This window comes from Dictyostelium discoideum (assembly GCF_000004695.1).
Source record: "Dictyostelium discoideum AX4 chromosome 3 chromosome, whole genome shotgun sequence".
NCBI lineage: Eukaryota > Evosea > Eumycetozoa > Dictyosteliales > Dictyosteliaceae > Dictyostelium > Dictyostelium discoideum.
The window spans coordinates 4874236-4899790 of record NC_007089.4 but is presented as its reverse complement, the minus strand read 5'-3'; the positions used below and the strand labels follow the sequence as shown (position 1 = coordinate 4899790).

At 22.3% G+C, this 25555-nt stretch overlaps 11 protein-coding genes across 11 annotated transcripts in view; 8 read left to right on the top strand and 3 right to left on the bottom strand.

Annotated features, from left to right (window-relative positions):
- Positions 1–843, top strand: part of gacY (RhoGAP domain-containing protein) — a gene marked incomplete at both ends in the record, with an annotated part of 2329 nt that extends 1486 nt beyond the window's left edge. Inside the window, 2 exons of the mRNA XM_635520.1 lie at positions 1–393; positions 557–843. The exon at positions 1–393 is cut by the window's left edge and continues 1486 nt beyond it. Coding sequence (XP_640612.1) covers positions 1–393; positions 557–843 — 680 coding nt within the window. The remainder of the gene's footprint in view (positions 394–556) is intronic.
- A 411-nt stretch (positions 844–1254) lies between these two features.
- DDB_G0281737 (hypothetical protein) lies at positions 1255–2332 on the top strand (the record flags this gene model as incomplete). The annotated part of the gene is made up of 3 exons (XM_635519.1): positions 1255–1257; positions 1362–1596; positions 1716–2332. The coding sequence occupies 3 exons, from the start codon at positions 1255–1257 to the stop codon at positions 2330–2332; spliced, it is 855 nt and encodes a 284-aa protein (XP_640611.1).
- A 2755-nt stretch (positions 2333–5087) lies between these two features.
- On the top strand, positions 5088–6896 carry DDB_G0281735 (hypothetical protein; the record flags this gene model as incomplete). Its single annotated transcript, XM_635518.1, has 2 exons — positions 5088–5714; positions 5796–6896. The coding sequence occupies 2 exons, from the start codon at positions 5088–5090 to the stop codon at positions 6894–6896; spliced, it is 1728 nt and encodes a 575-aa protein (XP_640610.1).
- A 534-nt stretch (positions 6897–7430) lies between these two features.
- Positions 7431–9428, bottom strand: DDB_G0281733 (hypothetical protein; the record flags this gene model as incomplete). The annotated part of the gene is made up of 2 exons (XM_635517.1): positions 7431–8851; positions 9203–9428. The coding sequence occupies 2 exons, from the start codon at positions 9426–9428 to the stop codon at positions 7431–7433; spliced, it is 1647 nt and encodes a 548-aa protein (XP_640609.1).
- Positions 9429–10507: 1079 nt separating this feature from the next.
- On the bottom strand, positions 10508–10696 carry DDB_G0281731 (hypothetical protein; the record flags this gene model as incomplete). Its single annotated transcript, XM_635516.1, has 1 exon — positions 10508–10696. One exon carries the CDS (start codon positions 10694–10696, stop codon positions 10508–10510), a length of 189 nt encoding a protein of 62 aa, XP_640608.1.
- A 945-nt stretch (positions 10697–11641) lies between these two features.
- DDB_G0281729 (hypothetical protein) lies at positions 11642–12926 on the top strand (the record flags this gene model as incomplete). The annotated part of the gene is made up of 2 exons (XM_635515.1): positions 11642–12065; positions 12184–12926. 2 exons carry the CDS (start codon positions 11642–11644, stop codon positions 12924–12926), a joined length of 1167 nt encoding a protein of 388 aa, XP_640607.1.
- A 562-nt stretch (positions 12927–13488) lies between these two features.
- Positions 13489–14283, top strand: DDB_G0281727 (hypothetical protein; the record flags this gene model as incomplete). Its single annotated transcript, XM_635514.1, has 1 exon — positions 13489–14283. The coding sequence occupies one exon, from the start codon at positions 13489–13491 to the stop codon at positions 14281–14283; it is 795 nt and encodes a 264-aa protein (XP_640606.1).
- Positions 14284–14971: 688 nt separating this feature from the next.
- On the bottom strand, positions 14972–16064 carry ube2m (ubiquitin-conjugating enzyme E2 M; the record flags this gene model as incomplete). The annotated part of the gene is made up of 4 exons (XM_635513.1): positions 14972–15078; positions 15263–15499; positions 15595–15690; positions 15812–16064. The coding sequence occupies 4 exons, from the start codon at positions 16062–16064 to the stop codon at positions 14972–14974; spliced, it is 693 nt and encodes a 230-aa protein (XP_640605.1).
- Positions 16065–18235: 2171 nt separating this feature from the next.
- On the top strand, positions 18236–19615 carry DDB_G0281723 (WH2 domain-containing protein; the record flags this gene model as incomplete). The annotated part of the gene is made up of 1 exon (XM_635512.1): positions 18236–19615. The coding sequence occupies one exon, from the start codon at positions 18236–18238 to the stop codon at positions 19613–19615; it is 1380 nt and encodes a 459-aa protein (XP_640604.1).
- Positions 19616–21239: 1624 nt separating this feature from the next.
- On the top strand, positions 21240–21461 carry DDB_G0281721 (hypothetical protein; the record flags this gene model as incomplete). Its single annotated transcript, XM_635511.1, has 1 exon — positions 21240–21461. The coding sequence occupies one exon, from the start codon at positions 21240–21242 to the stop codon at positions 21459–21461; it is 222 nt and encodes a 73-aa protein (XP_640603.1).
- A 585-nt stretch (positions 21462–22046) lies between these two features.
- On the top strand, positions 22047–25371 carry DDB_G0281719 (hypothetical protein; the record flags this gene model as incomplete). Its single annotated transcript, XM_635510.1, has 3 exons — positions 22047–22673; positions 22779–22925; positions 23203–25371. The coding sequence occupies 3 exons, from the start codon at positions 22047–22049 to the stop codon at positions 25369–25371; spliced, it is 2943 nt and encodes a 980-aa protein (XP_640602.1).
- Between the last annotated feature and the right edge of the window lie 184 nt (positions 25372–25555).

Sequence of the window (25555 nt, the reverse complement as noted above, 5' to 3'; positions counted from 1 at the left end):
AACTATTTAAAACTTTCCCAAGAGAACAATTGGCATTACCAAATGCTATCATGATGCATAGACCCGCTGGCAAGAAATCACAACCAATCTTTGGTGCACCATTGGAAGATGTTATCAATAGACCCGACAACCCTGGTGAAATACCTGTTCTCTTTGAGAAAGGTATTGCTTACCTATCAAGAAGAGGTTTACAAGTTGAAGGTTTATTCCGTCTCTCTGGTGCAAACTCTCAAATTAAATCATTACGTCAAGGTTTCGATCAAGGTGAAGATGTTGATCTTGAAGATGTCGAAGATGTTCATACTGTAGCTGGTTTATTAAAACTTTATCTCCGTGAATTACCATCACCATTATTCCCTTTTGACCTTTATTCTTCATTTATTGAAATTTCAAGTAAGTTGTTTTTTTTTAAAAAAAAAATTGTTTTTTTTTTTTTTTTTTTTTTTTTTTTTTTTTTTTTTTTTTTTCTAAACAATAATCGCTAATAATTTATTATTATTATAATTATCATTGTTATTTCTTTTTCAAAAAAAAAAAAAAAAAAAAAAAAAAATAGAGGGTGAACAAACTAAACCACAAAAAGTTGAAAGTTTAAAACTTTTATTATCATTGTTACCACCAGCCAATAAGGCTTTATCTAAGCATTTATTCAAATTTTTAGGTAAAGTCATTGAAAATTCCAGTGTAAACAAAATGAATTCTGTAAATTTATCAATCGTTTTCGCTCCAAATCTATTAAAAGATAAAGAAGGAAATGTAATGGATGCTGTAGCTGATGCTCAATTTGTAAATCAAGTCGTTCAATTAATTTTGGATAATATTAATATATTATTTAATTATTAATTTTATCTAAATTTTTTTTTTTCAATAAAAAAAAAAAACAAAACAAAACAAAACTAAAAATATAAATAATAATAACAAACAAATATAAGTTAAATGTATTATCACAAATCAATATAAAAAAAAAAAAAAAAAAAAAAAAAAAATTCTAAAATTAAAAATAAAAAAAAAAATAATATTAATAATAATAATAACAATTAAAAAAAACTCATCTTTATAATTTTTCAATAATTTTTTAGTGTCCATTGTATTTATTTTTATTTTTTTTTTTTTTTATTTTTTTTTTTTTTACAATTTTTTTTTTTTTTTTTTTTTTTTTTTTTTTTTTTTGAAAATTAATTTTTTAATTTATTTTTTTTATTTATATTTTCCTTGAACATCATTGTATTATTAGAATTATAATATTATTACTTAATGGTTTGTTATTAATTAATTATATTAATTAAATTAAATAAAATTAATTTATTAATATTAATTATTATTATTATTATTTAAAACATTAATAATAAAAATATACACAGTCATCATCATCACTTAAACCATTAGAAGATCAAATTGCAGGACACACTGAAGAGGATGGAGGAAGTGAAAATATCCCAAGATTTTTAAAATCTGATGAAGGGTATGTATTTAAACCAGTACCAACAACAAGAGGTGGTAAAGAATTAGAATTTTATAAATCATTAGATAAATATGATAAAACTTTAGTTGAATTCTTACCAAAATATATTAGAACTGAAATTGTAAACAATATTCGTAAGTATAAATATTTTTTATTATTATTATTATTATTAATATTATAATTTAATAATTCTTTTAATAATTAAAAAAAAAATTATTTTTTTTATTTTGTTTTATTTTATTTTATTTTATAGCATATATGGGTATTGAAGATTTAACATATGGATATTTAGAAGATTTTGCAAATGTTGCAGATATTAAAATGGGTACAAGAACTTATGATAATAGTGCAACTGAAGAAAAGATTAAAGCAGAAGAACATAAATCAAGTAAAACTACAACCAAATCATTGGGTATTAGATTTTGTGGTGCAAAACTTGTGCATCCAAATACTGGTGAAAAAACTAAACTTTCAAAAGTTTGGGGTAAACAATTGAAACATGATAGAATCTATGAAGATGGTATTAAAAGATTCTTTTGGCATCCAGATAGATCGGTAAAAGAGAATCAATTAATAGTTAAATCATTTCTAAATAAATTGGAAAGATTATTAACTTTTTTCGAAAATAATCAACAATTTGCATTCTATAGTAGTTCTTTATTATTTGTTTATGGTCCAACCGATTCAAATAAATCGAAATTACGTGACACTATAACTTTGGTTTCTGATGACTCAAATATTGGTATCAGTTTGAAAATGATTGATTTCGCTCATGTAGATCCATTAACTCCACCAACAAAAGATGAAAGTTATATTTTTGGTTTAAAAAATTTAATTTCATTTTTTAATCAATTATTATCTGAAAATTAATTAAAATAATAAATAATATATAATAATATATAATAATAATAATCATAATAATAATAATAATAATAATAATAATAATAATAATAATAATAATAATAATAATAATAATAATAAAATAGTAGTAATAATAAAATAAAATAAAATTATAAAATAAAAATAAAAAAAAAAAATAATCAATTGTAAGGGGGATTTTATTATTTTTTATTTTTAATTATTTTATTTATTTTATTTTCATTACAAATCTTGTTTTAAAAAAAATATATTTTTTTTTATTTTATTAATTAATTTGTTTGGTACAAGTGTTTTTATAAAAGTGGAAAAAAAAAATATCTTAAACATTCAAAAAAAATGATTAGAAAAATTCATAGTTTCAAATTGGTTAATGATAAAATCTATTAAAAAACTCTTCATTTTATTTTTCGAACAAGGTTTGATTATCGTTTCTTAATTTTCAAAAAATAAAAAAACAAAAAGACATTTTTTAGAAAAAATCTTCCTACCAATCAAAAAAAAAAAAAAAAAAAAAAAAAAAAAAAAAAAAAAAAAAAAAAAAAAAAAATTAACTAAAAATAGCCTCAAAAAAAAAAAAAAAAAAAAAAATAAAAAAAAAAAAATTATGTGTTAAAATATTAAATTGGAAGTTTAAATAAGGTTTTTTTATTTTATTTTTTAGAGAAATGATTTTAAAAAATAAAAAAAAAAAAAATTGGAAAATAAAAAATGAAATATTAAATGATTGGTTATTAAAATAATTAAAACAAATATATTCTAATTTATTTGTTTTTTTTTCCAATGAAACTTTAAAAAAAAAAAAATAATATCATTGCTTATATGCAAGGATTGCGCAATGTTTTTTTTTAAATTTTTTTTTTTTTTTTTTAAATTGGTGATCAATAAAAATCTGCAAATTTGTTAATTAAAAAAAAAATAAATTAATTAATAAAATTCAATTTGCAGATTTTCAAAATCTTAGGTTGAAAATGAATATCTTTTTTTAAATAAAAAAAAAATTGAACAGTGCCATGTGTCACCCACCTAATTGGTAACCAATTTTTTTTTTTTTTTTTTTTTTTTTCTGAAAAAAAAAAAAAAACAGTCTGGCACTCAAAGTTGATCATCATTCATCGATAACGACTAGTGAAAAAATGATATTTAAAAAGTGTGTTGAATTATGATATTTCTTAAACCAAGGAAGATTCTAAATTAATTTAGTTATTTTTTTTTATTTTTTTTTTATTTTTGGTTTCTTTTTTTTTTTTATTTTTGGTTTGTTTTTTTTTTTTTTTTTTTTTTTAAAAAAAAAATACTGTTTTCCCTTATTAATAATAATTGGAAATAAATTAGTGTATTTAAAAATAAATTGGTATGTATAATAAATAAATCAAATAGAAAAAAAAAAAAAAAATTAAAACAAAACAAAAAAAAAAAAAAAAAAAAATGATTTTTTATTATTTTTTGTAAAGTGTTTAAAATCAAGTACCTTAAACTAATTTAAAAAGTACGGTGTGGTTTGCTCAAAGATTTTTTTTTTTTTTTTTTATATCACCCAACAAACAGTTTGTAAATATTTTATTTTAATTGGTCAAAAAAAAAAAAAAAAAAAAACCAAAAAGAATATTTTGAAATAAAGTAAAATGGCCTCTTAAAATATTTTTGAGACGGCACCCATTCAAAAATGAACATTAAAAAAGTTTAAAGTTACTATTTTTCAAACCATTTATAATAATTTAGTTCACTCGTCATCCTTATTGGTCTAAATTTTTTTGTTTCTTTTTTTTTTTATTTTCTTTTTTTAATTTTTTTATTATTTTAATTAACCATTTATTCTTTTATTTTTTTTTTCTTCTTTATTTTTTTTTTTTAGTTATCTTTGCAAAATTAATTTTTTTTATTTAATTAATGTGTATATTGGGGTAAGTTATTAAATCTCAATTGGATTTCAATTTCAATTTAAACTTATCACCACACCACACACTTTTTTTTTTTTTTTTTATTATAATTTAATTTTATTAAATTTTTTTGTTATTTTTTTTTTTTAAAAATAATCACAAGATAAAACCCAGATCAAAAAGAATTAGTTACAAAAATAATTTTTTTTTTTTTTAAAAATAATTTTCGTTTTTGATACCAATAAACCCTATTGTTGTTCCCAAATTCGATCATCTTTTTTTATTTGATGTTTTTTACCTATTATCTTATTGTTTTTAATTTTTGTGATTGCAGCACCTTTAAAGATAGATTAGTTTGTTAGTTATAAAAAGAAATATATTTTTCCCGATCTCTTTTTTTTTTTTTTGATCAAAAATTTATCAAAATTTTCTTTATTTCTTAGATAACAGAGTTTTAAAACGATTTTTTAGATTTTTTAAAAATTGAACATTAATTAATTCCAAAATGTTTTATATAATAATTAGAAATAAAAAAAAAAAAAAAAAAATAATGAAACATATCATCAAATTTGTTCTAATAATTTCAACCCTTTTTTTGTTTGGGGTTTAACCCCACTTCTAATTTTAATATTATCACCCCTTTTTGTTTTTGTTTTAATGGAATTAATTTTTTTATTTAAATAAAATGAACAAATCTGGAACAGTTTAGATAATATAAATAAAACAAAATAAAAATAAAATCAAACTAATTTTTTTTTTTTTTTAATAATTTATTTATATTTTTATTTTTATTTTTTAACAGAAAATATTTTCATTTATTAATATATTTTTTTTTTTACAAATTTATATTATCTTAAAGTATACACTAAATGGAGAATAATAATTTAAATATAACTATTGACCCTGGTTTAACTAACAACATCGAAAATTATAATAATAATAATATAAATAATAATAATATAAATAATAATAATAATAATAATAATAATAATAATAATAATAATAATAATAATAATAATAATAATAATAATAATAATGAAGAAATAAAAAATGAAATTAAAATTAGTAATGATCAAAATTTAATAGGGTCTCCATATTCAAATTTGGGGATGTCAACAGAGGATATTATGTCTAATAGTTCAATGGTCGGTAGCTGTGAAAGATTGAGAATTTCAAAAATGGATAGTAGTGTTTGTAGTAGTTATAATGAAGATAAATTGAAAAATTTTGAAGATAGTGAAACAAAAGGAGAAGAAAATGAAAAAAATGGTAAAATGAAAGAAATGGATATTAATACTCCAAATGAAATGGAAGATGGTGAAATAGGTTGGAGAGGATTAAAGACCCTAAGATTAATTGCAGAGCGTTATTTATTTGGTATCATTGTGGCTGCTGTTGTTGGTTTATTAATAATTTTACTTTCTCTTCCTGATTGGTCCAATGGTCCCGCTGGTTTTAATGAAAAAACATATAATATATTTTTTATAATTTCAAGTGTAAGTTTTATTTATTTATTTACAATTAAAAATCAATATTAATTTTTAATTTTTTTCATTTTTTCATTTTTAAAAAAATAGATATTTTTTGGTCCTTTATATGTTGTAGGTGGCTTTATTGCTAGTTATGGAATTGAAAGAGTAAAAGATGCTAGAATTATAATTTATGGTACAAGTATTGGAATTGGGTTTATTGTATTATATGTTGTTTTTGCAGTTAAAGAAATTAGATATTGGTATTATTATTTAGATGTTGTTTCAGTGGTTTTAATATTTTCATTTGTAGAGGTAATATTCTCATTTAGAATGTCAAATGTTATCCAAAAAGCTGAAAGAAGTGTAGTGTGTACCATGAAAAGTGTTTGGACAGCTTATAATTACGCAGCCCCGGATATTGTGGTAACCTTATTTAGTCTTGTATATATGTTCTTTTTAATTCCAGTTTATCTTACTATTGAAAATAGTATCTTCCGTCTTGGTTGGAGATTAGTTATTCATCCAATTTATTGGACAGTTATTGTAATGATTGCACGTCAATTTCTAGACCGAGATATTTCAACCACCGATATTATGTTAAACACTAATATTGTGTTGCACACCTTTTTCCATCATCAAACTTTGGGCAAAATCTTTGTATTCACCTTTGATGATAGTGGTAGTACTCAACTAACTTATATTGGTATTTGCGTGTCGGCCATTGAAGATATTTTCCTACGTTCAATTGCTTTAAAAAGAGATGAATGGTTTTTCACATTTCTTTATGACAAATCCAGAGCTGTAAAACAAGTTTACTCTCAAGAAAGTTTACAATTAAGAGCTGCCATCTTAAATATTCAAACAGCTTTAGATTTCTCTGGTCTTATTACAGCCCCATTGTTTGTTTTCATGTTTTCAAAACATAAACATGTATTCCATGTTCTCGAAGGTTCTACTGTTGTACCATTAACTTTATTCATTCAATCATTATTATCAATTTTCTTGGATTTTGGTGTTGAAATTACCTGTACCTATATTGAAACTAAATATTATAGACTTCCAATTAAAACAACTTGGGATTGGATGAAATCTCATAAACTATCATTTATGACTTGGCTTATTTATGGTTCATGCACAATGGGTTTATTAGCTATGATTTGGTTAATGGCAATGATTCCAAGAGTTGGACAAAGTGTTTATAACTAATCAATCATTACCTATATTTAGTAACAATCTTAAAAATATAATTTACCTTTTACATTTAGTTTTCCATTTTAATTTATTAAAAAAAAAAACATAAACTCAACCTAAACGCCTAAACAGTTTAAAAAAAAAAAAAAAAAAAAAAAAAGAAACTTATCTTATTGGTTCGAACTCTTCCAATAATTTATTTAATTGTAAAAATTTGTAGTAATATGTAGTTGTATATAAATTTTATTGTACATAATAAAATTTTTAAAAAAAAAAAAAAAAAGTAAAATAAAATCCTAGTTTAAAATTTAAAGAGAATTTAAAATTAAATAAATAATTAAAAAATAAAAAATAATTCTTTGAATAAAATTAGACAAACACTCTTAAATTATCCTTGAATTCTCACAAAAATGATAACTTATAATAAGATATTTAAATGAAAAACAAATAATTTAATTTAAAAAGTTTTTTTTTTTTTTTTCTTTTCAATAATTTATTTAAAATAATCTAAATAAAAATATTATATATTGATAATATTTCTTTTTTTGATTAATGCCGATTGCTGCTTCTATTACTTGAGCTTCTATTATCATTATTGACCATAGTTTCTTTACTTCTATAGAAATCCTTTTCATTATCTCTTGAATCTCTTTCATTGTGATATCTTTCGCTATATTTCTCTTGATTTTTATCATTTTTATCGTTTTTATCATTTTTATCATTTTTATCATTCCTATCATTTCTACTATCATTTCTTTCATTGTGATGTTGATTATCTCTTTTATCGATTTGATATTTATCATCCCTATTTCTATGATCTCTACCATCAGAAGAATCTCGGTGATCTTTATCTCGGTATTGATCTCTACTATCTCTACTATGATCTCGGTGATCCCTACTCTCTCTATATTCCCTACTATCTCTACTTTCTCTATGGTCCCTACTGTCTCTACTTTCTCTATGGTCCCTACTGTCTCTACTTTCTCTATCTCTACTATCTCTACTGTCTCTGCTATCTCTACTATCTCTATAATCTCTACTATCTCTGTGATCCCTGTAATCCCTACTATCTCTATGATCTCTACTATCTCTTCTATCTCTATGATCCCTGCTATCTCTATGATCTCTATTGTCTCTATGATCTCTACTGTCTCTATCCTTGGCATCCCTACTAGAATCTCGATAATATCTAGAGTGTTCAGATTCACCTCTACTTGAACTTCTTCTTTTTCTACTTTTTCCTCTATGACTATCATTTTGCTTGTTTTCATTTTTGAGAGAATTGTTGGTATCAATATCCATTCTGTCACTATCACCACCATCAGCGCCACAAATATTAGGAATTTCGAATGATTTTGATTTTGCGCAAATATCAACAACACTAATTCCATTTTTATTCATATAATCTATTTTATTGAAATACTCTTGTAATTTATGAGAATCACTTGTTGTTTTTGGGGAATAAGGTTGATAATTATCGACACGATTGTTTAAATAACCACTAGTATTATATGGATAATGATTATTCCTATTATTCTTTATAAAATTGAAATGATTTTTATGTTCATAAAAACAATAATTTAATATACTATTCATAAAATTACCACTGTCTTCATTATTATTATTATTATTATTATTATTATTATTATTATTATTATTATTATTATTATTATTATTATTATTATTATTATTATTATTATTATTATTACTACTATTTCTATTATAATAATTATTACTATTACCAATACTATTTTCAAATTCATTATTTTTATATTTCTTTTTATATTCTAAATAACTATTTTGATCAAAAGAATTATATTCATTTTCTATATAGTCTTGATATTCACCATCATTTCCACTTGTGAATAAATCTATATCCTCAATTTCATAAGATGGCCATTCTGGTATTGTAAATTGAGATTTAAATGAGTCATAAACTTCATAATCTAATTTATATATTCTTTCCTTTTCTAAAATTGATTGATTATTATAATTATCATTGTTATTGTTTTTATTATTACTTGTGTTATTATTGTTATCATTAGTAGTACTATTATCTAATGATGATGATGATGATGATGATGATGATGATGATGATGATGATGATGATGATGATGATGATGATGATGATGATGATGATGATGATGATGATGATGATGATGATGATGATGATGATGATGATGATGATGTTGTTGATGATGATGTTGATGGTGTCGTTATAGATGTATCATTAAATGAATTAAATTAATGTTCTTTTTGTTTTTCTTTTTCTTTTTCGATAATTTCTATATCTATTTGTAAATTATTGTTACTACAACTACTATTGGTCCTAATACTATTTAATGATGTCGATATAGATGATAGTTCTGATGTAGTAGTTGTTGTTGTTGTTGTCGATGATGAGGATGATGATGAGGATGAAGATGATGATGATGATGATGAATTATCTAAATTAAAATTAAACCATAATTCTAAAAATTCATCAAGAGGATGAGAATCTTCAAGGTCAAGCCTCTTCTTGTTTTGATCTTTTCTTTTTTCTTCCATCCTTTTTAATAGTCGGGCGATTTCTTTCTCTGAAAGGTTTGGACAAATTGATCTCGATTCTTTTGCAACACCAGATAGAATTGAGAAAGCTCTCGATATAAATGTATCATTGAAAACATGGTTATTTGACCATGATCTTATTATTCTTTCAATTGTTTCTCTATTCTTTTTCTTTACTTCTAAATTATCATCTGGTAAAATCAACGGTATTATTTCATCCACATTGTTTATTATAAATTTCTTATATACATCGTTTTCTATTCTACTACAACCAATACATATACAATCTATTAAATTAAAAAATAATAATCTTTTATGATATGCACTCTATAAAATATAATAATAACAATAATAATAATAATAATAATAATAATAAAAATAATAATAATAATAATAATAAAAATAATAATAATAATAATGAAAACGAATGGGCATAAAAATAAAATAAAAAAATAAAAAAAAAAATAAAAAAAACAAATATAAATAAATAAATAGATTTTATATTAATATTTTTTTTTTTTTTTTTTACCTTTATTTTGTTTTTTTTTTTTTTTTTTTTTTTTTAAAAAAAAAAATAATAATTGGAAATGAAAATATAGAGATTATTATAATGAGGCATGCCATTTTAATTCTTTCTCTTTATTTTATTCTTTTTTCTTCTTATTTATATTAAAATGAAATTTTAAAATCAAATTTCAATTAAAACTACTTTCTATTATAAAAAATATTCAAATAAAAAAAAAAAAAGACCTAAAAATAAATAAATAAATAATAATAAATTTTATTGTTGAATTTTCCCTTTTTTTTTTTTTTTTTTAATACAGTCTCCTATTGAATTTAAACAACCTCTTTTTTTTATTATTATCAATTATAAAAATAAGGAACCTTTTATTTTCTATGAAAAACCTCTATATTTTTCTACAAAAGATGGAATTATTGTGTGTGATAATTTTTTTTTTTTTATAAAAAAAAAAAAAAAAAAAAAAAAAAAAAAAGGTTTGAATTATATATGGTGATTAAATTACATTATAACACAATCTATTTATATTGAATAATAGTAACAAATATTGGTGTCATCGTTACAAATACTTTACCTTTCTCATTCTATTTAGCAAAACATCGAATAAATCATCTATGCATGGAAGGTTCTCCAACACGAATTGGCTAGCTCTTTCTATTGATTCATAGGTGAGGGATTCTAATTGCTCTTTGAAACGTTCAGATGGAAAATCTTCAAAAGATGTAATTGTACTGTCAAATATATCCATCTCTTTATTAATTTTTTTTTTTTTCTAGGGAGACAAAATAAAAAAAAAAAAAAATTAATTTTAATGTGGTTCTTCTATTTTTTTTTTTTTTTTTTTTTTTTTTTTTTTTTTTGTTATTTTTTTAATGGTTTTTGTTTGATGATTTTTTTATTTTTGTTTGTTTGATCCTTTTTGCTCTTCTTTTTCTTGAAATGATTATGGAAAAATAAAATTAAAAAAATAAAAAAAATAAAAAATAAGTAAATATTTTTTTTTTTTTTATTTTTTTTTGTTTTTTTTTTTTTTTTTTTTTTTTTTTGAAATTTTTTTATTTTTTTTAATTTTATTTTTATTTAATTTTTTTTTTTTTTTTTTTTTTTTTTTTTTTTTTTTTTGGAAATTAAATTGGAATTCCAATTCAAAAATATGATAAATTTAATATTGATGGTTTTGAATGTTTTTGAAATATTTTATCTCCATTTTGGTTATTAATAAATTTAAATAAATTTTAAACAATTTAAAAAAAATATATATTAAAAATATTAAAAATAAAATAAAAATCCCAACAAAAAAAAGATTAATATCTTATTTGATCAATTTTAAAATAAAAAAAAATAAAAAAATAAAAAAAAATAAAAAATAAAAAAAAAATAAAAAGGAAAATTGACTCAAGTATAAGTATAGGAAAAAGAAAAAAATTAAAAAAAAAATTTAAAAAAATAAAATAATAATAAAAGGAAAAGGACAAAAAAAGAAACTTTTTACCAAAAAAAAATTTTTTTTTTAAATTTTTTTTTTTTAAAATTTTTTTTTTTTTTTTGAGTTTTTTTTTTTTATTTTATTTTATTTTTTTTTTTATTTTCATTTCAATTTTTTTTTGTCTCACAAAATTTTATATGCAACAAAACTCCCTTTAATATTTAACTTTTTTTTTTTATTATTATCTTTTTTATAATAATAAAAATAATGACGATGTCTCCTCCAAATAATAACAATAATAAAAGCAGTAGTAATAATAATAATAATAGTAGTGATAGTATTGATAATAATACAGATTCTAATAATTCCGATAGTAGTAGTGGTAGTAGGAATGCTACCAACAATAATAATAACAACACCATCAACAACAACAACAACAACAACAACAACAACAACAACAACAACAACATCAATTTAAGAAGCAGCAGTAATGGTGTAATTGGTAATAACCTAAATAATATTCCAGGTATAGAATTTATATGTCCATATTGTAATAGTGCTTACTCATCTAAGAATTTAGTAAACAACGAAAATAATGGCTTAAATAAATGTCCACATCTCCTTTTATCTTACTCAACTTTATCCCACCAAGGTGCAACCTACAGAAGTGCATCAGACTTAACTGGTAATTGTATGTAATTTTATAAAAAAATATAAAAAAAAGAGATAAAAAATAAAAGAATACTAACAAGAGAAATTTTTTTTTTTTTTTTTTTTTTTTTTTATTTTTTTTTTTATTATTATTATAGTATTGGGTAATAAAATTCCATTGGTTATTTGTAAAAGATTTATAAAGTTTATTCGTGATACCAAAACCGGTACACCAAATGGTTTTTATACCATACATCAAAGTAAAGCAAGAGTTACCAACTCGTTTCAAGGTATTACCTCATTCTCTTTAAGATATACAATCAAAGGTGATCTAACAAGCAGTGATGCAAATAAAAAAACAACTACAACTATCGAATCAAACTATTTCCTTACTCAAGATCCAATTCAAGATTCTACTTTATTTGAACCTTTTGTATTAAAGAATTATATCGATTCAATTCCATCATTATCAACTAAATTAACTTCAAATGGTGATTGTTTAAATAATGGTAATAGTAATAATAATAACAACAACAATAGTAAGGATACATCATTTATAGGTTTTTCAAGAGAACAAATTAAAACATTTTTAGAATTTGATGATCAAGATGCAAATTTTTTATCTCAAGATTATTTTTATAGTAACTGTAATAATAATAATAATAATGTAAATGATGGTGATGATTTGGTTAACAACTGTAAAAACCTTTTAAACAATAGATGGTTAGTGATCACTGGTTTACCAAACCAATTACCTGCTTTTGTAATGTTAACATCCCAACTCATTATGAATAGAAGTGAATTACATTTCCCTGTATCAATCAACAACTATCAAAAGAATGAGATAGATGTAAATGTTTATGGAATTTATCCATTACCAAATATTGCAATTCAATCATAAAATCAATCAAATATAATCAATTAACAAACAACAAAGTTTATCAATACATCAATTATTTTTTTTTTATACTTTGATTTATTTTTAAATATCTTCTTTTTTTTTTATATAAATATCAATAAATTCAAATAAAAAATAAAATTAAAATTAAAAAAAAAAAAAAAAAAAAAAAAAAAACAATTTATTTATAAATATAGTCAAAATTTACTCTTTTAATTAAAATTTTAATATAATTGAACATTTTAGGAAAAAAAAAAATAAAATTAAAAAATCTAAAAATAAAAAATAAAAAATTTGTACTAATTAATTAAAATAAAACTATTCTCCCAATTTTGGTTTTATAATTTATTAATTTAATTTTTTTTTTTTTTTTTATTTTTCTCTATTTAATCCTAAAATTTTTTTTTTTTTTTTCATTTCATTTTCATTCGATTATATAATATATATTATAAATATAAATATTATTATAATATTATAATATTACAACTTTTATTTATTTAAAAAAAATAAAAGCTAAAAAAATATTAAAAAAAAAAGATTAAAAAAAAATAAAAGCTTAAAAAAAATGAAAATTATTATTTATTTATTTGTTTTAATGTTTGCAGTATTTTGTATTAATGCTATCACAGAGTCACCTCTCAGCGCTCAAACTCCTTCATTTACACCATGCCATTCATTGCAATCTGAAAGTGCTTCAAGCAATGGCGGTAGTAACAACGTTGGAAGCCAAACTGATAGTAGAAGCATATCAAGTGAAAGTCAAAGTGCCTCAGGTCAAAACACTGCCAGCCAAAGTTCAAGTCAAAGTGCAAGTCAAAGTGCAAGTCAAAGTGCAAGTCAAAGTGCCTCAAGTGGAAATGCTGCAAGTCAAAGTGCAAGTCAAAGTGCAAGTCAAAGTGGAAGTCAAAGTGGAAGCCAAAGTGGAAGCCAAAGTGCCTCAAGTCAAAATGCTGCAAGTCAAAGTGTTGCAAGTGGAAGCCAAAGTGTTGCAAGTGGAAGCCAAAGTGTTGCAAGTGGAAGCCAAAGTGTTGCTAGTGGAAGCCAAAGTGTCTCGTGTCAAAATTCTGTTAGTCACAGTCCAAGTCAAAGTGCAAGTCAAAGTGACAGTCAAATTTCAAGCCAAGGTGTAGTCAGTCAAAGTGCCACTCAAAGTGCCAGTCAAAGTTCAAGCCAAGGATCCAGTCAAAGTGTTAATCAAAGCGCTAGTCAAAGTGCTAATCATAGCGCTAGTCAAAGTGCAAACCAAAGTGTTGCAAGTCAAGGTTCTGCAAATCAAAGTGCAAGTCAAAGTGTTTCAAGCCAAAGTGCCAGTCAAAGCGCAAGTCAAAGCGCTAGTCAAAGTGCAAGTCAAAGTGTTTAAAGTCAAAGTGAAATTCCCTCTCCTTGTGAAAAGAAATAAAAGTTAAAAAAAACCAAATTTAATAAAAAAAATTAGATAAATTCATCATATTTTTTTATTTACCTCAGTTTCTGTTTTGGTAAACTTATTTTATTGGAAATTGAAAATTTTTAATATTTTGAATTTTAATGTTTACAAATTTCATTTAGTATTATTGTCAAAACATTAAAATATTAAGATTAATGGAAATTTCATTAATTGTTTAGATTAAAAATACTTGAATGGTGGAATCAAAGTTTAAAGCACCCAATCAAAAATTAATAAAAATATCAGAATTTCTTTTTCAAGTTTTTTAGTCATTTTTATTTTTCAAATAAATTTATTTGTAATCAATACAAAACATATTAATATGTAAGATATTTTAATTTCTTTGTGTAAAGAAATAAAAAATAAATAAACAAAAACAAATAAAAATAGTTGGAAAGTTTATTTCATCATACAATTTTTTGCTTTTTTTTTATTTTATTTTATTTTTTTTTTTTTTTTTTTTTTTTTTTTTTTTTTTGCGTTTTGGGGGGTTCAATAAATTCAATTTTGTTTTATCATGGTTTGGGATGGATTGGGGTTGTTTATTAAGTTGGATTGAATTGAATTGATTATTATAATTACTATTATTATATTATTGATGTTAATCGTTTACTATCATTATCTATAATAATTTTGGGAATTGACGATTTGAAATATAACCTCCACGTAATGATTGTCTAACATTTGCTTCAAAAGTCTTTTTATTATCTATCATCAATTGAGCTGCATCTGTTTATGGTGAATTTAGGGAAGAATAAAAAACATGTTAGTGAATAATAATAATAATAATAATAATAATAATAATAATAATAATAATAATAATAATAATAATAATAATAATAATAATAATAATAATAATAATAATAATAATAATAATAATAATAATAATAGATAGTGTTGTTGTGATATTTACCTTTATTTAATGGATCATCTGGATTTGGTTCTAAAAATAAGGTCATGAGACCAAAAATAACAGTACCAATATTTAAAACTGGCATCCAATCTTGTCTAAGAATATTAAGGCAAACATGACCTTCTAAATCAATGTTTGGATGGTAAACAAGAGTATCACAATGAACCTTTGGTGGGTCGTATGGATAAGTTGATGGAATATTAATTGTAAATTGGAATGTTGCTGATTGATAAAGTCCTATTTTATTTAAAAAAAAAAATTTTGAAAATCCCAATGGTTAATAAATAAATTTTGAATGTCTAAAATAGGGAAAAAAAAAAAATAATATTTACCATCAGTTGGAGTAATTGATAAATTAAAGTTCAAAATATCATTTGTATCTTTGAATGAAACTGCACAACCAGTTGGAACTTCCATTTCATCAATATCTAATAAATAAATAAATATTAATGTTAGTACATATAAAAAGTACATATAAAATAATATTTTTTTTTTTTTTTTTTTTTTTTTTTTTTTTTTTTTTTTTTTTTTTTTTTTTTTTTTCATTACCTTTTTGTGCTCTTAATTCTGCTGGATTTGCTCTTTTGCTACCAGATTCTGAAGATTGTTTTGTTTTTAATGAAAAATAACTATCTTTTGATTTTTGTTTTCTAATTTCCTTCAAGTCATTAGAATTTTGTCTCTTTACATCTGTTGGTTCTGTGGTAACAGCATCTGTTCCATTAGTTGCTGGTGCTGCAGCTTGTTGCTGTTGTTGTTGTTGTTGTTGTTGCTTTTTTTGTAATTCCTTTAAACGAAACATTTCTTTATATAAGATGTGTTGTGTTATTGGTGTGTGGGTGAGTGAGAGAGTGTGTGTGGTTTGGATGTAATTTACAAATGATCTGTTTGGAGTGGACAATGGTTGTGTATGTATGACAAAACAAAGAAGAAAATATTATTTATATTATATATATAAAATTTTTATGTATAAATAGAATTTCTATATTGTTTCTTCAATTTTAAAAAAAAAAAGAAAAAAAAAAAAAAAAAAAAAAAAAAAAAAAAAAAAAAAAGAATAAAAAAAAAAATTGAAAAAATAAATTAAAAATAAAAAAAAAAAAATTTTAAAAAAATTAAATTTTAAAAAAAAAAAAGATTTTTAAAACAAATAAAAAAACAAATAAAATAATTTTTTAAATCATAAATAAAAAGATAATTAATCGTGTGTTTTAACTTAACTAGTTTCACAACAACAATTTCAATTTTTTTTTTTTTTTTTTTTTTTTAGTTTTAATTTTAATATTTTATTTTTTTTTTTTACACATATTTTAAAAAAAATTAATAATTAAAAGAAAAAAAAAAATTAAATGAATTAAAAAAAAAGTGAATGAATAAAAAGATTGGAAAATAGTTGTGTTTTTCCGTGGGTATTGTTTCAATCTAAGCTTATATATCTATTTTTCATTTTTTTATTTTATTTTTTTATTTTTTTTTTTTTTTTTAAATTGTTCAAAAAAAGATTTATTTGAAAAAAAAAATTTTGGAAAAAAAAAAATCTTTTTTTTTTTTTTAAATTTTTTTTTTTTTAATTTTATTTTTTTAAAAAAAAAAAAAAAAAAAAAAAAAGCTCATTTCAATAACAAGTGGTAAGTTTGGATAATAATATAAACCAAACCTATGTTTGATCATTTTTTAAATCAATAAAGAGAAAACAGTGTTTCAATAATAAATGTAAAAGCAAAAAAAAAAAAAAAAAAAAAAAAAAAAATTAATAAAAAACAAAAAAAAAAAACAAAAAAAAAAAAAAAAAAAAATTAATTAAAAAGAAAAAAAATGGTTATCTTTTCCACCCATATGTTTTTCAAATTAAAAAAAAAAAAAAAAAAAAAATCAAAAAAAAAAAAATTATTGTTTGTCTTTTTTTTTTTTTTTTTTTTTTTTTTTTTTTTTTTACACTTTATATATATATATTTAAAGATATTCCTTAATATACCAATAATTAATATTTATTTTTTTAAAATTTATTCAGATTATTTTTTTTTTTTTCAATTCAATTAAAGAAAAGTGCTATTAAATTGGTATTTTTTTTTTTTTATTGAAATATAGCAATTAAACAATACTTGGATAGTGATAGATATTAATTTCAAATATTTTCCTTTAGAGTTCAGGAAATTGTGTAAGTAATAAAAAAAAATATATATATAAAAAAAAAAAAAAGAATCATTAATATAACAATGTGTCTTAAGATACATTATTCCACATTTTTTATATTTTTTTTTTTTTTAGATTTGTTTTATAATTCATTATTTTTTTATTTATTTTATTTTTTTTTATTTTAAATTTTTTTTTTTTTTTTCCTTTTTTGTTTTTTTTTTTTTTTTGTTTTTTTTGTTTCAATATCCCTTTCTATGCACTTAATAATTTTTTTAAGGAGAAAAAAAAAAAAAAAAAAGGAAAAATTAAATAAAAACAAGAATAGCAAAAAAAAAAAAAAAAAAAAAAAAAAAAACTTTTTTAAGAAAAATACTTTTTCAAAAACTTTTTTTCTTTTAATAATAATAGTATAATAAAGTAATACAAATACCAATATTAAATATAACAGAAAGGTGGCTAAATTTTTAATAATTTAATTCATCGAATAGATCGATCATACTTTTTACTCATTCGTCATTTTCAGATCACAATTTTTTCTTTTTTTTATTTTTTATTTTTTTTTTATTTTCTTTTTTTTTTTTTTTTTTTTTTGTTTTTTTGCTCGCTCTTAAATTCAAAATTTTGGGATTTTTTTTTTTTTTTTTTTTTTTTTCTTTTTTCATTTTATTTTAATATGCCTATAGTTTTAAATATAATATATAATATATAAAAAAATAATTCATTAACAACCAAAAAAAAAAAAAAAAAAACATAATACTAATAATTAATATTTTTAAAAATTTTTTTTTTATAATATATTAAAAAAAAAAAATAAAATAAAAAATAAAAAAAAAAAAGATGGGAGATAGAAATTCATTATTGTCACAAATCCAAAAAGGAAAAAAATTAAATAAAGCTGTAACAGTAGATAAAAGTGCACCAGTTTTAGCATCAGATAAATCATCATCATCATCATCAGCATTTAGAGGAGGAATATTTCCAACAGGTGTACCAACTTTACCACAAAAGAAACAACCACCATCAATACCTACAGGTTCAAGAACAGCACCACCACCAACACCACATCACCAACCACAACAACAACATCAACCTCCACCTATACCAAAATCAAGACCTATTTCGCAACACTATAGTCAACCACCACCACCCCCACCACCAATACACCATCATCAACAACAACAGGAACAGGATTATTATCACCACCAACAACAACAGGAGCAAACATATCAAAGACCACCTCCACCAACTTTAAATAGACCTCAAGTACCAATTTCAAAACCAATAGCACATCCAGCTCATCCAGCTCATCCAGCGACACCAATACCACCAATACCAACTACATCACCAAGAAAATCAGTAATAATAATAAATAGTAATAGCAACAATATGTCAGAAGAATATGATGGCTCCGATAGATGGAGTTTTAGATCGATAGACGAGTTTCCTCCAGTTCCACAATTTAGAGGTGGAATGAAAGGAACTGGCGGCAAGCCAACTACAGTTATTAAATTACCAGCTAAATCACAACATCATCAACAACAACAGCAACCACCACAACCACCACAACAACAACAGCATACAGCACCAGCACCACCAACTTCAAGACCAGTTTCACAAATTCAAAATAGACCACCACCAGTTCCAACTGGTAATTCACCACAAAGACCTCCAACTCAACCACCAATGAATAGACCACCACCACCAGGTCCAAACGGTGGAGGTCCACCACAACCACCAATTAGTAGACCACCACCACCAAATCCAGGTGGTCCACCACAACCACCAATCAGTAGACCACCACCACCTAACCCAGGTACAGGTGGAGGTCCAACACAACCACCAATGAATAGACCACCACCACCAGGTCCAAATGGCGGTCCTATGAATAGACCACCACCACCAGGTCCAAATGGCGGTCCACCACAACCAATGAATAGACCACCACCACCAGGTTCAAATGGAGGTCCACCTCAACCAATGAGTAGACCACCACCACCAGGTCAACCAAATATGCCACCACGTCCAGTTTCAACAATTAATGGTGTCGGAGGTGCTCCTCCAACACAACCAAATGGTGGTCCACCACCAAAACCACAAAGACCTGGTCCACCACCTGTTCCTGGTGCTCCAAGACCAATGACAACTCCTCCAAATGGAATGACTCCGCCACCAAAACCACAAAGACCAGCAGCTCCACCAGCACTTCCACCAAGATAAGGTTATTTATTTAGAGATATATATATTCTTTTTCTTTGAAGAGAAAAAGAGGAAATCCGTCAAAAAAAAAAAAAAAAAAAAAAAAAAATTCTCAAACACAGCACATATACCTTTTCATTATATAGATAAAAGTTATTAATTTCTAAGCATCAATCACCTAAATTTATATTTTTTTTCTTTAAAAAAAATATCCAAAAATTTGTATACTACTGGAACCAAACAAATACCAAAAAAAAAAAAAAAAAAATAAAAAAAAAAAAAAAAAAAAAAAACAATCAGCGAAAAAGATTTAAAAATAAAAATAAAAATAAAAATAAAAAAAACATAAAATAAAAAAAATAAATAAATAAAAACAGTAATAATAATAATCAGGACTATTTTTGGACTGGAATAAAATTAATTTTTTGAAATAAAAAAATTAATTTGGGTGCGTTTTTGTTTTTCAATGAAAATTATTTCATATTATTATAAAAAAAAAAAAAAAAAAATTTGGAATTTTGAGAAAAATGAAAAGAGAAAAAAAAAATAAAATAAATAAATAGTAAAAATAATAATAATAATAAGAAAACTAAATAGAAAATTTTAAAAATCAAATAAGCCCATTTGATATTTTTTAGAATTAATTTTATTTTTATTTTCATAAATCATTTAGTTTTCTTAATTAGGAAAAATAAAAAAAAAAGAAAAAAAAAAAAAATAAAATTAAAAATAAAAAAAATAAAAAAAAATAAAAAAAATAAAAAAAAATAAAAAAAAAAAAAAAAAAAAAAAAAAAAAAAAATTAAAAAAAAAAAATAAAAAAAAACAAAAAAAAAATAAAATAAAAATTCAAAAAAATTAAAAAAATTAAAAAAAAAAAAAAAAAAGAAAAATAATATACTGTACTAGCAAAATAATTTTTTTTTTTCTTTCTTCTTTTTTTTTTGGGACAAGCACACCAATATTATATATTTGCAATCTGTGATTATTTTCTTGTTTGGATCAAATTTCCAGAGTAAAGAATTAATCAAAAAAAAAGAAAAAAAGAAAAAGAAAAAGAAAAAAAAAAAAAAAACCAAAAAAAAAACAGAAAAGAAAAGGAAATAGTAAAAGTAAAATAAAGTAAAAAGTAGAAAGAGTAACCTGTTTCCTCTTTCTATTTTAGATACTAAATACATCAATCATTTTTTATTTATTTTTTACTATTTCAGTTCATTATAATTCATCCATTCACTCATTCACTCATTCATTCATACACTAATTCACTTTCATTCATTCACTCATTGATTCATTTCATTAATCCATTCATTCATTGATTCATTCATTAATCCATTCATTCATTAATCCATTCATTCATTCATTCATTCATTCATTCATTCATTCATTCATTCATTCATTCATTCATTCATTCATTCATTCATTCATTCATTCATTCATTCATTCATTCATTCATTCATTCATTCATTCATTTAATCAACATTCATTTTGTCAACGCTCAATCATTTGATTGCTCTCATACCTCTTCCATACTATCATAAACTGATAGTTCCTTTAGTGTAACTTTTAAAAAATAAAAATAAATAAAACCTTATAAATTGTAGACAATCAAAAATATATTTTTTTGCTGGCTATTCAAACATCATATATGAATAATAGTAGTAATAATAGTTGTAACACCAATAATAACAATATAAACGAAAATAATAGTAATAATAGTAATAATAATAATAATAATAATATAATTTTAATTAAACCAAAACCAAAAACTACTCTACTATTTAGTATTAAATTAATTTCAATATTATTCATTCACTCATTCACTCATTCATTCATTATTGTTAAAGATATTGAAATAGATATAAATTAAAAATATTAAATTTAAGTTCATATATTTTGTAATCATATATACACTTTGTAGATTTCTTTTTTTTTTTTTTTCTTTTTTTTCAGTCCAATTACCATCTATTCATAAAATTTTATAGTTTTTTTTTTTTTTTTTTTTTCTTTTTTAATATTTTTATATATTTTTGTACAGTTATATTTTCATTTTTTTTTTTTTTTTTTTCACATCTCAAAACATTTAATAATATATAAAAATAAAATTTACATATAAATTCTGTAAACGAGATTTATTAACACACACCCACACAAAACAACCAACAATAAAAATTTCACCCATCCTTCACACACATTTTTCAACACACACACCACTCTCCAACCACTAAAAACATTAATTATATAACATATTATTTTTATAATAATAATAATTGTTAATTATTTAATAATAAAAGCAACACAATAAATTTTATAATTTTTTTTTTTTTTTTTTTCCTTTTTTTTTAAGTTTGTATTATTTAACTAATCAACAACAAACACAATACAACCACAACCCATATTAAAATAAATCAAGATCAAAAAAAAAAAAAAAAAAAAAAAAAAAAAAAAAAAAGAAATGAGAGAAAAGAGTAAACCATTTAGAAGTATAAGTGAAACTACAACTGCATCTGCAGTTTCAATCAGTGGAAGTACAACAACAACAACAACAACAACAACATCATCAAATGGTTCAGCAACTTCAATTCTATCAACTACGACTATAAGTGTTGCACCAGTTGTAATTGGATGTTTAAACATAGATGATTGTAAATCAAATATTAATAACAACAACAATAGTAGTAGTAGTAGTAGTAATAATAATAATAATAATAATAATAATAATAATAATAATAATAATAATAATAATAACAATAATAGTAATAATAACAATAGTAATAATAATTCAAATTTAACAGAAGCAGTAAATTATTTTCAAGAGATTCTTAGAAAACAACAAGAACAAAAAAGGAAAAAAACTAAACCATCTAATATTAATATCAATACAAACGCCAATGATTTAACAATAACCAAATTAAACATACGAAGAAATCATATTAAAGATAGTAATAATAATGAACATAGTGATAATCATACATCAGCAGATGAATACGATGATAAAAGTCATGGTGAAGAATTTAGTAATACAGAAGATGAACAAACTAAAAATAGTAGAAAATCTTATCATTCCGATGATAATTACGATGTATGTTTAATTTTATTCCTCCTCATTCAAAACTGAAATTTCAAGTTTTTTGTTTTATATATTTTTTTTTTTTTTGTTTTTTTTTATTTTATTTTTTTGTTTTAGATCTATAAATATAATTTGGTATTAACTTATATTCTCAACAACAAAAACAAAAACAAAAACAAAAATAAAAATAAAAACAATAACAATAACAACAACAATAATAACAACAACAACAACAACAACATTACCAAAATTATCATTGATTGGGTTTCTTTTTTTTAAAAATACTACAGAAATCAGAGGATACAGAAAAAGAAAAAGAGGAACAATCTTTAAGTTCAGTCCAAAGTAAGTTTTATTAAAAAAAAAAAAAAAACAATACTAATTTTGTTCAAGACATTAATGTCCACTTTTTTTTTATTTTTTATTTTTTATTTTTATAGAATTAATTTTGAAAGCATTAAAGTTGAATGATGGATGTGCTCATTTATCAACAATTCAAAACTATTTATCAGATGTAGGTTTTTTTTTTTTAAACTTTTAGAAATGGTCTAAATTAAGAAAAAGAGATGGATCAAGATATACATATGATCATAAGAGGGTTATTTCTGCATCTCTATCGAATACCTCATCAAATAATCCATTATTTCAAAGAGATCCAGTTAGAGATGGTTGGTGGATGATTGGTCCAAGAGGTAAAACGATAGATTTGGATGATTCAGGTGATGAGTCAAGTAAAAATACTAGTAATAATAGCAATAATAATAATAATAATAACAATAACAATAGCAATAGTACCAGTAGTAATTCAGATAATGATGAAACTGATTCAAGTGGTGGCAAAGATACAACATCTAGTGAAAAAGGTAGCGAATCATTGCCAAATGTAAAACAAGATCAAAATATAATAAAGGTTGAAGAGAATGAAGTTGAAAGTGAAAGCGTAATTACCAACCCAACAACAAGATCCTCTAAAAAGTCTTTAATTAATAATAAAACTACAACAACAACATCATCATCATCATCATCATCAACTACCACTACGTCATCCAGTACAACAGCAACAACAACAACATCATCATCTTCTTCAACATCAAATAGTAATAATGGAAGTGATACAGAAAAACCACCTGTTAAAATGGAAGATATTGAAACAATCAATAATACAACATCCTTAACAACCTCACCAACAAATGGTAATAACAACAATAATAATAATGGTGCCAATACACCAGCAAATAATATAAACTTTAGAACAAGAAGATTTTTTAATAGAAAGAGAAAAGTTGATGATGGTTCAACAAATGGTTCAAATGGAACCCCTGAAAATGGTAATGATGGCGATCAAACTACTGAAAATAGTAATGTTAATATAAATAGCAATAGTAATAGCAACAACAATAATAATAATAATAATAATAATAATAATAATAATAATAATAATAATAATAATAATAATAATAATAATAATAATAATAATAATAATAATAATAATAATAATAATAATAATAATAATAATAATAATAATAATAATAATAATAATAATAATAATAATAATAATAATAATAATAGTAATAATGAAAATGATGAAAATAATCAAATCAAAAAGAATACAGCAGAAAGTCCAGAGTCTACTTCATCCTCTCTTTCATCTTCATCCTCTTCAACAAACTCAACTGTAGATAAACCAAATCAAACAACAACAACAACAACAACCACAACTACAACCACCACAGCAACTGCCACACCAACCACAACTGTACCAAATCCAACATCAACATCAAACTCAAACTCAAATTCACCACCAAATGTAACAGCCACCATTTCACCATTAAGTAGTAGGAAAAAGAAAAAAGTTTTCACTTTAGACCAAGAAAATAATAATAACCTTAATAATAACCTTAATAATAACCTTAATAATAACCTTAACAATAACCTTAATAATATTAATACAATTGATAAAAGTGTAGTTGAGGATATAGTAATGAAAACTCAAGATAATAATAATACTAATAATAATAATAATAATACCCAAGAAAATAATTCAACCGAGAATAAAATTGTAAATGATGAAATAACAAAAACTAAAGGTAAAGGTAGAGGTAGAAAAGCTAATAAAAATAAATTTAAAGAGGGTGATGAAGAAATGATGGAGGAGGAACAACAACAAAAAATAGAAAATGAAGAGAAAGAGATGATGGATGAAGAGGAAGCTGAGGGAGATGAAGAGGATGGAGAAGAGGGAGAGGAAGAAGAAGAACAAGAATCATCATCATCAGAAGAGAATGGAGCATTAGAACAAAGTCATATTTTAGATATAGTTTCACAAGCAATTTTAGAGAATGGTGGTTCTTGTTCACTTGCAAATATTTTAGCATACATAAAAGAATATCAAACAACTTTTCATTGTACATTCGATGAGTTATCACAAATTAAAAGAATTAAAAGATCAAAAGAATTACCATTGGTAGATGATAAAGTTTTAAAGGAAACCATTGAGAGAGGTATGACCGATTTTCCAGCTCGTTTTCAAAGAGATAGTAAATCCCCAAATATATGGCACTCTTTTACAAAAACAATTCATTCAACTCGTTCAACTAGCTCAAGAACACTTTCACCACCATTTCAATCAAATATTTTAATTAGATCAAAAAATAAGCAAAGAAATATAAAATCAAATTCTGTTACAAATTTTTCAACAAAACCAAAATAACAAAAAAAAAAAAAAAAAAATAGTTAACAACTTCGACTCTTTAACAATTTGTGAAACCACTAAAAAATCCAATAATTAAATATTCTCAATGAATATTTTTGTATAGTCTTAATTATTGTATTTGTATTAAAAAAAAAAAAAAAAATTCCAAAAAAAGAAAAAAAAAAAGTTCCAAAAAAAAAAA